At 47.0% G+C, this 13,260-nt stretch overlaps 1 protein-coding gene across 1 annotated transcript in view; it reads right to left on the bottom strand.

Moving 5' to 3' along the window:
- Positions 1-13,260, bottom strand: part of JPH2 (junctophilin 2) — a 64,669-nt gene that overhangs the window by 38,248 nt on the left and 13,161 nt on the right. Inside the window, exon 2 of the mRNA XM_090065162.1 lies at positions 11,948-12,731. Within this exon, the coding sequence (XP_089921288.1) occupies positions 11,948-12,731 (784 nt within the window). The remainder of the gene's footprint in view (positions 1-11,947; positions 12,732-13,260) is intronic.

Here is a 13,260-nt window from a genome sequence, read left to right as displayed (position 1 = left end):
TGAACTCATACCGGCAAACAACAAAGATACAGCAATTAGTGCTCCACAATCCAGCACATGCAGGCTAGTTTTACAAATGCAAAATGGAAGGCTTTAGTTATTCTGCTGCTTCGCACCTTTTGTGCACCTATAGAAAGGATGTAAATAGAGCAACCAACCACAATCCAATGTGTTGAAGCTCCTGAATTCTTAGTATTAAAGTAAATGCTGGTAGTTTGTTTTATAAACTAATGAGGACTTAAACAAGCTTCAATTATATCACACCCTTTCCAAGCACTTAATGCCTCAGTGGAGATCCAGGTGCTCCCCTTATGGTTCTAGCAGCCTACAGAACAGCGCACAGGATAGAAGAGCATAACTGAGGTACATAGGTGACTTTGCCCCAGTGCCCAGTAATTCTTGTGTGCATGTGTGCCCAGCAGGTTCACACACGATTCATGATCAGAAGAGACCCAGGCAGCCTAGAGGATTAGCAGAGACTGAACACACTGCTGTTGGGGAGATCCAAAGGTGATCTCCACAGTTCGGTCAAAGGTTTTTACCTGATTTCAGTGGGATCTGGACATTTAAATGCCTTTGAGAATCTAGACCTCACCCCCCTGGCCCTGAGGTGAGGTGCCTCTTGCAGAACTGGAGTAAATCTGCACCCCGATCAGATTGCAAAGCCACTGTGGACCATTACAATCATCTAGTTTAACCTGCATAATACAGATCAGGAAATTTCACCCAATGTCTAGTCCGCAATTTCTGGTTAAGCTAAATGATATTTTTTAGAAAACTGAAAGAAGCTTATTGAGCTTTCGAAGATACTGTTCTGAACCCAACATGGCAAGGAGGAGTTTCCAATGTCTTGGGGACAAAGTAACGAATCCTGAATGGACTTTTCCATCTTCCTGAAAAGAAGACGTACCTTTGCTCTTAGATGGAACAAGAGTGTGTGCCATAACACAGTAAGGCAGCTCTGTGGCTCCCCTCTCTGGAGCAGGGTGAGACTGAAGACCTCTGACTGTAGCGAGAGACTGAAGTGACAGCCCAAATTTATTTTGGTCAACTTCTTTTTTTAAGAGGTCTGATCACATTACTGCAGAAATGCTGTTCCCAACTATCCTGGCTCCTTGACAACCCTGTCTGGGAGGGCTATTACAGCAAATACCCCAAAATGGGATTCTGTCCCTGGGCCACGTTAGTCCTTTTCCTTCACGCACCTCTTTTGCGCAGAGTCCATTTCTATTCATTACATATTCATGATGTGAGATCCTGCCCCAGGAGCAAATATTGCAATAGAAAACAGTAAAAGTCACAAAACTAGCTGAATGCAGATGGGCTTGTCTTCCTCTGAAACTGAAGAAAATTCCCTTAGAGAGATGGATTTGAACGGCACATCAGTATTGCAATGTTTTGTCATGGTCTTGAGGAACCAGATTCTAGAGTCAAAGGAATATGTGAGAACCTTGGAGTTTCCATCCTGCATAGTTCTATGGAAGAAAAGCTTGAAAACATGTCTCAGTTAAACCCTAAAGGTCCTTTCCCAGAAAGCAAATAAAATGAATTCCCAATTATTATGTTTATTAAAAGAATGATTTTAAGGTCAAATCTCATTACTTTAGGCCAAATTCCTAATTTCTGAACACTAGGATTTGGCAATACTGAAACTCCAAACTCAAAGCACCCCCAGCCAGGGGAAGTTTCAGATACAGACACAAACTTTGCAGCTAATACCTGCCTGCACAACAGACCAAAATGAAACCCCAGAGATGAACAATCCAGGGCTGTGGGAATGGTTAGGTCCTGCAGGCTGGTCCTAACGCTCTGCCACAGATATTCTGAATGTTATAAAAAAAGTTTATCTCTGAGAGGCTGCAAGAGTTACCTTTTGCTGCTTGATTAACCTATTGACTACTGTAAAGCCCTGGAATAGAGGCAATGGTGGCTATTGCATGTGCTTTGGGAAAGTCTTGATAGATACACTATGTTATCAGTAGAAACACGGAGCTAAGATCCACCTGAGTGGGCTCAAGTTTTACGGGATAAGAGCTGCAAGCCTTGGCTCTCAGCTGTTGCATTCTCCCGTAGCTCTGATAAACCATTGCTATGCATTCCCTTATTTAGTCAGGGACTCTCTGCTGACTCCAGTGCTTTCAGTACGTCATTTGCACCATACACCACTGTCCCCCGAGGAGACACTCATTCCTGCCTATGTAATGTAGATTTGAAATGCTGAGCACATGGAGATATAAGTAACATTGCTCAAGAATGTGATTGGGCAGGAGAGTTCAGGGAAGTGATATGAGAGCTGCATTTCAAGTCACAGCAGATGGGTGCTTCTGTTATTTTAAGGGAGAGCTAAGTAGCCCCGCAGACACATGGAGCATGGGTAGACTTTATATTTAGAATTCAAAACCTTGAAGCAAATCGTGTAACTGGCAAGAGGTGAGTCCTGCACAAGTGAGACCTTGAGAAAGAGGGTCGCACCATGTTTTCATGAAGCCAAACCTTCACCCCCTTCATTTATTATTTATATACCGTCCTGGACTCTCCTTCACTTATTAGTTCAAGGCATTCTTGAGAGCCACTTTATCATGTACTAAAGAAACAATGCCAGGCACTTTAAACTCCATTTTATAAATCCCAAGAAAGATATATGTGCAGGCTGCAGTACTTTAGATACGGTCTGATCTAAACTTAAAGCTGTACTGCACTGATCTTGGGGGACCTGGTGACTGTCTATAAACTCACTAGGGGGGACCAGAAGGGTTTGGGGGAGACACTGTTTCCCCTAGCACCCCCTGGCATAACAAGGAATAATGGACACAAATTACTGGAGAGTAGGTTTAGATTAGACATCCGCAAGAACTACTTCACAGTTAGGGCGGCTAGGATCTGGAACCAACTGCTAAGGGAAGTGGTGCTGGCTCCTACCCTGGGGGTCTTTAAGAGGCTTGATGCCTACCTAGCTGGACTCATTTGAGTCCAGTTTTTTTCTCCCACCCAGGTGGGGGGTCGGACTTGAAGATCTACAAGGTCCCTTCTGACCCTACTTCTATGATCTTTATTCGTGTTTGCCTCCAGTAAAAAATCTGGTGCTACAGTGTTAGACAGCTGTAGGTAAATTTGTGGCACAGATTTCTTCTTGCTATCACATATTTGGATTTCCTGATGATAACAAATGTTCTCTGTCATTTGATATCTTCTGGAGGTCAGCTGTTATAAAGTTACAATTTTCAAGGCAGTCAAAAGCCAGGGCCAAAGCCACTGTGGGCACATGACAAGGCCCATGCTAAGGGCCCTTTAAAAAACCACTGATTTCAGTCCTATTGGATAAGTGCAGTTGGATGCAAATCCTCTAGTTTTGTGGCAGTGGCTGAGAGAGCTGAGCAGAACACATAGAGAGAGAAGGGGCTGCAGCCTCTGCAGAGCTGATTTTGTCCTTTTAAAAGCATTGGCAAGCTAAGAAGAAAAGCCATTTTTGTAACAAGAACTACATAGCTAATGACCTGAAGGGTCTTAGGTCTCTGGAAAAAGCAACAGGCCAAATCACTCCTTTCTTATCGAGACCCAGGCTTGGGCCCTTAAAAAGGAGCCAAGTCTGCACCTCATCTCATCCCATCACTGCTGCCTGTTTTTGAAGGGATCGCTTACCCTCTGCATGACAAGCTGGCGCATACCCTGCATTCTAGCACACATGCCATGAGGTAACTGCACAGACACCCGCCTCCCTAAGGCAGTGGTCTCCAAACTTTTTGGATCGCACGCCTCTATCAGTAAAAAATTTTTGAGCACGCACCACCAATAAATGTATATTTATATTCGTGCCCCGCCATCAGTAAAAAATTTTTGAGCACACCCCAATATATGTATATTTCTACTTATATGTATATTTATATAAGTTCTAATATTTTCTTCCCACACCTCAATGGATCATCTTGCACACCCCACTTTGGAGACCACTGCCCTAAGGCACAGCTCTCAGCAGCTCGGGGTTCATTCTGATGACCAGAAACAGCAAGAGCTTCTCAGGGCTGCAGAGTCCCAGGCTTCAGCACCTGCCACGTCAGCTTTGTGTATTTGGATCACCTGCTGCACAGACACTACAAGTCTTTAGCTGATCCACTGGGAATTTACAGCAAGGTTTCTAACCCCAGCCAAGAAGCCTAGAGATCACCTTTTATAAGGGTCATTGAGTAAAAGTCTCCCCTGCTGTCAAAGTATGACCCAGCTTGTGTGGACACACCTGAGGTAGCCCTAAACTAGCACCCTTGGATACTGGTAGTGGCACAGCCAGGGCAGCACAGGGATCAGAGCAGCCAGCAAAGCCCATGCAAGAAACTGGATTCTACTGGGATGGTTAGCTTGTACTCAGCTCCATGCTGTTGTGGCAATGGTACTAGCAGTAGTACCCCAGGTGGCTATTTTAAAGCTTGCTTGGTAGGCCTATGCAAGCTGAAGTAGTTGTAGTATATTGGCTACCCTGAAATGTTGAGTCCAAGTACGGTGCAGATATTCCTGTCCCCTTAGTGCTACATCTCAGGCATGGACCCTCATTTCTGCCAGTTTGGATGAGAAGATGCCACCAGCAGAGTTCCAGTCTTCTTTTGATAGATCAGTTCCTGAATAGTGGAAACACTGGGAAGAGAACAGCTATTACTGTATTTCCTTACAAGGCTGCTTGAGTTGCAGAAAGTCAATGAAAACCAGGATCACATCTACATGTGAAGATCCTTGGATTTACTCAGGTTCCTAAAGACACTGGGCTGCCTGGCCCTAATACTCAGCTCATAATGATGACCTCCTACTCTTACAGAAAGAAGAGCTACTTCCTCTAAGAGCAGGACAAGTGGCCTTCTCCTAGATGCAAGGATGTCTTTTGAGGTCTAGGTCACTCTTTACCATTTCATATCAGGGCTTTATGCTGTCACATGTTGCCCAAGGGTAAAGCAAGGCAGCTCCATTGACTTCAGTGTGCTTTCATCATGACATAATGCGACTCCTTCTATATTTGGATCCCATAGTGTCACTACCAGAGAACGCATTAAAGAAGCCGCTTTACCACCTTGAAATCGCCTTCTCATTTCTGTTAAGTTCCAGCATCTCTTCCTCCCTAACCCATGCATTTCAACCTTTAATTTGCAGCACCATGTATCCCCCTTGGAAAGCACTGCATTCTTCATACTGGCACATTTACCGAGGCCTGTCCTGGACTCGATGCTTTGGAACGTGCCTGCTGCACAGTAGGATGAATCTGCACGCAGGAGGCTAACTCCTCTTCTGTTCTGAAGTCATAATCAATCCAGAGTTAATTTTCCTCATCTTTGCTGTCAGTGTGGCTATTCCACTGGAGTATAGAGAAAGCAGTCTCAGGACATGCCATGCCTGCTGGTGGAAAGCAACCACTGTGGCTTGAGGATGGAGGAGCTTGGGTAAGGTGTGATGGATGGCTACTGGTTAGGTAGGAAGGATTGCCAAAAACAGATATTCCAGGTAGCTCTCATTGGAAACAAAGGGATTGGAAAGTCTTTGAACTTTAAGAACAAATTCAGACTCTGAAAGTGGTTTCAGAGATGGACTAAGAGGGATGAACTCTACTGGGCCTGTTTAGGTCAATAAACATGGAGTTGTAAGCAGTGTCACTAATATCACTAGAGTAGCACACCTAAGGAAAAGAAGTTGAGACAAGGCTTTTCCATGGGGCCTGCTCAAGTCTTGGCACTGGCAAGTTTCTAAGCTAGTTCATGGCTCTAGAGACATGAAGTTAAGTTCTGTGCTCTGCCACATCTTTCCTGTATGACCTTGGGCATGCCACTTAGCCTCTCTGTAAAATGTGGACACTAGCATTGCCCTATCCCTCAGAGGGATAACTGTATTAAAGGTTAAGAGAGCTATTCCAATATTACAGTATTGGGGGCCATGTATAGATCCAGGATAGGTAGTTCTAGTTATATGAATGCAAAGAAGCCCACTTGCAAGTGTTAAAAGAGAAGAAATGTTCTGTAGTTACAAGAATGCTACTTATAATACAGCACCTGTATAAGAATTTGCCAGTATTTTTCACCATCTGTTATGTATTTAGCTTGTCTTATGGATGTGGAAACTGAGGCAGAGGTCACATGACTTGGCCAAGGCCAGAAAGTCAGTCATAGTGGAACCAGGATCAGAACTTTCTCCAGACAAAATTTACAGCATTCAACTTGCTGTTCACCATATCACTGACATTAAAGGAAAAAGAAGAGACATGTTAGTCGGACTTAAAAAAAAAATTCCTGAGTAGAAATGTTAGCCCCTTCCAAAGCAGTGCTCATTTAGGATAAAAGTTCACTAAAAAGATGAACCAAGTTTAAAGTGGGCAGGAGATACAATTCTGCTCCTCCATTTCCTTAGCTCTCTCACCCTAACACCACTCAGCCCATCCTCTCCTTGCAGCAGACCCAATATCAGCTTGTAATCAGAAATTTTTTAGAGCATTCAGGAAGCGAATGTCTGAGCAGAGCTTTCACTGTCACCAAAGGCTTCTCAAGCAAACAATACAAGGTGGGGACTCAGGGATGAACAGACCAGGACAGCATGGAAACCTCAGCAGGTCTGAGGTTAGGGAAGGGGGAGAATTGTTTCATGCCAGCTGCAGAACTGGTAAAATGCAATCAGAAGCAATTTATCACTTCAGAAAAGTTATGCCCTCTATCCATTGGCTTGAGACCTGCATTAATCTGATGTATGAGATGGGAGGACTCATTAAGAAAAAATGGCTGTAGCGTCTTATTTCCTCTGGCTCAAAATTTTCCATAATAGGAAATTACTTCCAAGCTGTGCTAGCAAGGGACCATCCCCCACGAGACCAGCAGGCACATTCCAAGCCCTGATAGAAAACACCACAGAATCTCCTTTTGATCTGAAGTGTAAATAGTATATAATAAAAAAAGCCTTATATAAACTGACTGGTTCTTGGGGGGCAGCTCTGCAGCTTGAACATCATTATTTATGGCCTTGTAGCACTCTGAGTGTGTCTTTTCCAGGGCACTACAAAGCTGAGTAGGAGTAGAGAGAGTGTTGGACCCATCCAGATGATGTCAGGGCCAGTGCCCACTGCCAAGAGAGCGTGGCCTGGTGCCGCTTGCCAGCTCAGGCAGCAGAGCTGATCTGTTATTTTTATCATAAGACACTCATTTGAAATCTTGCCGATTTCTTTCTGACAGTCTCCATGGCAACCAAGCCCTGCTAAAAAACAATCAAGCTCAACATTCGCACAGAAGCCTCAGTTCCACCGGGCTTCCCAGGGATCTTCCAGACGAAGCCAGAGCTGATGGCTTTTCAATGGAGGCCCCATCCCATGTTTTTGCCCTGCAGCTGTTATTTCCTGACTTTGCCTGACAAACAGGCAAAGTCATCTCCTTAGAAGTCAATCAAAACTAAAAGGGGAAAGGCAAGAAGGAACCATGAGCCCCTTCCCAAAGCTCTTATTCAGACTCCGAATGACTACATGCCTGGGTCAGGAGTGAATAAAAATCTAGGGCCCAAACCTGCAACTGAGACGCACACTGAATAGTGTTTTACTTATGGCTCAGAGCAAATCAGTAAGGTAGGAAAGGAGGGAGTGTTATATTCTTAAATATTCAAGGGTCAAATCCTTTGGTTCTCATTCATGGCTAAGTTCTTCTATGGCTATGCATGCTGAAATCAGAGTGACAACTAAACAGTAACCTACGGCTTAGCATGAGTTAGGGTGATGGAAATCCAGCCCTCAGTGAAAATGAAGGATCTCCATAACTAAATAAAACTCTCCTTTTATTTTTCACTTTTTAAATTGGTAAAACTGAATGAACTTTTAAAAGCCTCATTGCTGCCATTTCCCTTTTTGTACTTTGCTTGGCAAATATAACTGGGTGGGTCTACTTCATCTTCTGTCTGCACCTGCAGAAGTCTGTCTGTCCTCTGAGCTGCTGGGGTGCTGCTGTCTGTGGAGCTCTGTGGTGGGGGAAAAGTTTAACTGAAGAAAAACCAAAACTCTCTCCAATAGTGAATGACAATATTTCTATTCTATTATTACAAACTCTGCCTTTCCTTTTTTAAAGACAAAATTTAAATTTGTGGCCCAAAGTACTTTAAGCAAAGAGAGTCAGGTCTCCTGAAGGTTTTTCGTATTCTCCAGCAGTTTGGTGAAGGATTTCCAGTGCACAGACAAAGCAGAGAGAACCTACCCAAAGCGTTTCACAGTGTTACTTTCCAGGACATCTTAGACCAGCCTGACCGGAAAGAGCAGTCTCCAAACTACAGAGATTAGAATTCAGTTGATTTCTGCCCCATGGCCTACTGCACTAATCCAGGTGAATCATTCAGAGCTGAGTAAACATCATCTGAAAAACTATGATGATGAATACAAGGAATTCTCCACCAGAGGCCCCTCTTCTCTGAGGCAATACATTGGCTGGTGAGGACAGTCTCTGAGCTACACTGGGCACATCTACAGGTTTGTTAATGTGCCTTAGAATTACTGTGCATTTAGTTAGTACTTATCTAATGAAGTAGCACCAGTGCACAGTTATTTTGTGATGCTTATTATGCATTAGCCTAATAACACTGCACAGTAAGCTATTAGCATGGTTTCTGAACAGCATACTACACAGTGTTATTAGGCTAATGTGCAGTAAGCATCTTGTGTAGATGTGCCCACTAAGAGTTGACCTCTACCATGAAAGCAGAGTACTCCATCTTGTTGTCAAGGGCTAAGTACAGACAGTCAAGAAGCCAGAGGCTAAATCGATTCAATCTTCACATGTTAGTCTAAACTGCATAGATTGAACTGATAAGCAAGTGAACCAACATTCATTTTGATTCAGAAATGCAGCCACATGCCTGCAGTGGCCCAGGCCAGAAGCTGAGGGGTGCTAGAGCATGCCCCCCCGCTCAGCTGGTGCAGACTGCTTGGACCAAGCCTAGCCCATGCACCGTGTGTGTTGGGGGGGGGGGGGTGTTACAGGGGAGGTGCAAAGCATCCTGGTATTCTGGGGGACTGTGAGTTAACTTAAATCTGGAGGGGATCTGATATAGAAGTTCAGTAAACCGATTTAACCAAAATCAGTTAAAGTCTGATGCTACATCCATCCAGGTTTATCTTTCATTCATTTTGAAAGCGGTTTAGGTACACCGAACTTCTATTGTGTTACATACCTGAATCAGTTTCCAATCACTCATACCAGTTTATGTGTAACTTCTGTCCCTAGCCAAGAAGATCCGCTCCAACCCCAGGTGTATGAACCCTGGAAATGAAGTTGTAAGAACATCCCGGGGGTGCCCCAAGCCACTGTTTTTGAGCATACTGGAAACACTGGCCTCGACCATGATGCCAGTGTCACCCCCCAGGGTGACTTCACTATTTTATTTCTGGGGTTGATATGTGTAGACAAGCAGAAGATATATATGAAGTGATGGTTAGGGACCTACTGAAATCATGATTGCGTGTTTTTCACGGAAACTGCAATTTTGGGCTGGTTCCACAAAAAAGCATGGGGTCTGTGCTTTTGGCAGGTTCCCTGAAAAAAAAAAGAAAATTAACAAAAATAAAACACTATGGCCTGGCTACACAGCCTGCCGAGGGAGGGAGGGAAGTGGGGGGAGGGGGCTACTGGCACAGCAAGATGGGTGCCACCCCACCCCTCACTGGCTGTTTGTCACATGGCCCCACACCTTTCTACCAACTGGCAGCAAGGGCTCTGGCCACAGTGGCAATGCATAGGGGGTGCACAGGGGTGCATGTGTACCCCCTGACAGGCTGTGCTCCTTGCTTAGGTGATGGGCAGGGGAGCACCTGTGCCCCCCTTGCGAGTGCCAGCTGGGGAGTAGGAGCACCAGATGAAGCTCCACAGCCACTTCCAGGAGTGCCATGGCTGCTTCCCAGTTGGCATGATTGGCTGTGGGGTGACACCACTTCCAGTCACTGACCAGTTGCTGTGGGGGGGGGGGGGGGGCACGTGCCCCCCCAAGGTGGCACCAGTTGCCCATGTCTGGCCACATGACAGCCAGCTCTCACACCCAATCTGCGGTGAAAGGTGGGGCTGTACAACCAACAGCCTGAGCAGGCAATCAGTGGTGATGGGCAGAGCCACCAAGGCCCCTCAGCCAATCAAAGGTGGGGGAGGGGGGGTGCCACAATTAGCCTGCAAAAATGGTTGCCGGCCTGAAGATCTGCCCACAAAATTGGCTGGCTGCTACTTCAAGTTCCCTAAACCCCTAGTGATAATGACCGGAGAGGGGAGGGCTTATATCCTCAGGAGCAAACTAAATCCTCTGCTGCAGTGGTGTAGACATCTTCAATTCAGCCTACCCAGACTGGTTTCTGTCTTGGTGACTATGTCCTGAATGGTGATATCTAAGCAGCATGTTGCTTTTCTACTATGAAGTGAGAGAGCTCTAGAAACTGGCTCATTTGTTAAGATCATGATGTTATGTTGATAACCTGATACTGGAAAGCCACTACATGCCCTCAACCCTCATGCCACTAGGAATAGGGAAAGAGTGGAAGCCAGGTTGTGGCACACAACCGCTCAAGAATGCCAAGCTGTTCTGTTGGTTACTGAAGGGATGTGACCCTAAGGGCCTTGAAATGGAAAGTCCTTATTAGAAGAGCAATTGCAACTGCAACATTTTGTATCACTGACCCAGAATCCTGTGGGGACTAGTATATGATGAAGCATTTCCACCAGATGTTGTGATGGGCTTACTGTTGAGTTGTTATTTTAATAAAGGAGGTGTCTGACCTCCTGCTGCACCTGCTGACTATTCGCCTGACCACCCTACCTTTGTCCTGTTGAGGGTAGGACTAACAGTTCTGCAGTGGGGGCAGATCAAGTAAACTTTGGAAGAAGCTGTATGCAGCAGAAAGGAAGGACTGTCCAGTGGTGATAGCATTAGTCTGGAACACTACAGACCTGCAAGGATACAGACTGAGGCCCCTGTGGTGAGGGACAGAGTGGGGTTGGAGCAGGGACTGGGGCAGGTGCTGCCCAGCTGGTGCAGGACAGAACTGCAAATGGCTTGCCTGAGGAATGTGTGGGGGGGAAGCTCCTGCTGTTACACGCACCCTGGGAGGGCATGGGAGGGGGTACCCCCCCAGATCTGCGCAGAGTGGGGTACTGCTGTTGCAGGCGGGATTAGGGCCAGGGCTGCACTGGGTTCTTCCTGGCAGGTCTGAGCTGGCTTGTGCTTGGGATAGGTGGCAGCAGCACTGAGAAGGGGCTATGGGGGGGCTGCAGCTACCCCAAAATTTGCTGCATCCCCTACCCCCTCTCCCAGCGCCGCTGCCCACCCCAAGTGCAGCCTGGCCCAGCCTCTGGCTGGGAAGAGCCCCGTGCAGCCTTGGCCCCAGCCTGTCCCACCCCATGCAGATCTGGCGGCAAAACCCCCTGCCCCATGCCCTCCTGGATGAACAGCGGAAGCTGCCAGACAAGCAACTCCCAGATGAGTGGCACACAGCAGTGGAAGCCTCTACCTCCCTCCCCGTGTCCTCTGGACAAGCTGCAGCTCCATCCCTCACCCACCCTGCTCTGGCTGGGCAGCACCTGCCCCAACCCCTACCATAGGGGCCTTGATCTGCCCTCCACACCCATTCCCTTCTCTCCCCCCTCCCCTTCCACCACAACAGACTTACCAGCTGCACGCTGCTTTCCAAGCCGTGCTGTGCTCCTCACTGCCTACATGCTGCGCTGCAGCTGCACACTTGCACGGGCCATTTATCAGCCAAATTAACAGCTGTATTGGCTGATTTCCAATACAGACAATTTTCTTCATATGGGTGCGGGTCCAATATCAGACCGATGCATCAGTGCACCTCTATAGAATTCCCATCTGTCTTTCATGACAGTTTCTAATAACCACAGACATCACAATCAATAAAAAAAACCCTGGGCATCTATAGGACCTTCCTTCACACTCCTACCAGGAGTTGACCAGGAACTCCTACCTGGAAGCCGCGATCTCAGATTTCTGTCTGGCGATGGCCGCTGCCCTCTGGGCCCCCTCCACATTCCTGTCCACCTTCTGCCTGATCTTGGCACTCTTCAGAGGTATCACTCGCTTCTTCATACCCTTGATCAGGACATTATACCTGTACTTGCCTTCTTCCTTCTTGCCATCGGGCATTGTGGTGCAGCCGTAGCCATGCCGCAGATTGTCCAGCCACTCACCCTCATATTTCAGGCCACTCGATCTCTCACTCACCCCAAAACCTGAGCGCTTGTCATTCTTCCATTCACCCATGTAGGTCTCCGTGGTGGTAGCATCAATGTCCGACTCAAAGTGTGGGAACTCCTCGCCTTCTGCCCCCTCTCCCAAGCTGACAGTGGAGGTAGCATCACTGGCGGCAGAGCTAATGCCGCTCTCACTCTTGAGGAAACTGATTCGGCTCTTCTGGCTGGCCAGAGATGTCTTGGATTCAGATTTCTTTAGCTTCCCCAGCAGAGAGCTCCGTCTGAAGAGGCCCCCCTTCTTTGGCTTGCCAGCTTCACCATCTGAATATAGGCTGAGGGCAAAGCCTCCCCGACTGATAGTGGGGGACATGGGGATGCTTTCCTGGTTAGCTGCTGGGGAGTCCTGTTGGGGCAACGTGCCATTGCTGTGCTCACTACGGAGGGAAGAAAGGGAGGTTCGGAGAGGAGAGCGGACCACGGATGCCATGCCATACGGCACGCTCTGACGGACGCCGTAGCCATGACGCATGCCATTGGTAAACTGGCCTTGGTAAGTTCCTAAAGGCAAAAACAAGGACCTAGTTAAATAAAGCAATTTCCTTTCCCCCAAACAGGCAGCTCAGTACAAGGAACTGTATGGTTAATTGCATCATTAGGAGACATCATGTCTGCCCTCGCACCATCCCATGGTCTGTGTGAGGAGAAAGAGGTCATACCTGCATGCGCACATATGAGTTTGGAATTATAAGGGTCCATCTTGGCAAGAGGCCTGATGAGAAGATGCTAGACATCACTGATGCTGGCAGCCCACTGCTGTTCTCCTTTAGCTGACTAAATAAAGGCTCAATTCTGCTCTTGCTACATCAGCTCAAAACTTCCTTTACACCAGCGTGGCTGGAAGCAGAAGCTGCCCTCAGCACAGCTAGAGTTTTAAGTTGCATGCCCTGTCCCTGACGACTGACATCCATCTCAATTGTTCTGTACATGTGCATAATCTGCTAACGAGCTCTTCCACAGCCCTCTGACAGCCCTTGCAGTCCAGTCACATAATTAGGGGTGGGCAAGTGGCCAGCAACCTAGAGAAAGC

The sequence above is a fragment of the Crocodylus siamensis genome, chromosome 10 (assembly GCF_052110815.1).
Source record: "Crocodylus siamensis isolate JL-2025a chromosome 10, ASM5211081v1, whole genome shotgun sequence".
Classification (NCBI taxonomy): Eukaryota; Metazoa; Chordata; order Crocodylia; family Crocodylidae; genus Crocodylus; species Crocodylus siamensis.
Note: the sequence above shows the minus strand (reverse complement) of the source record. Positions and strands in the feature narration are given on the sequence as shown.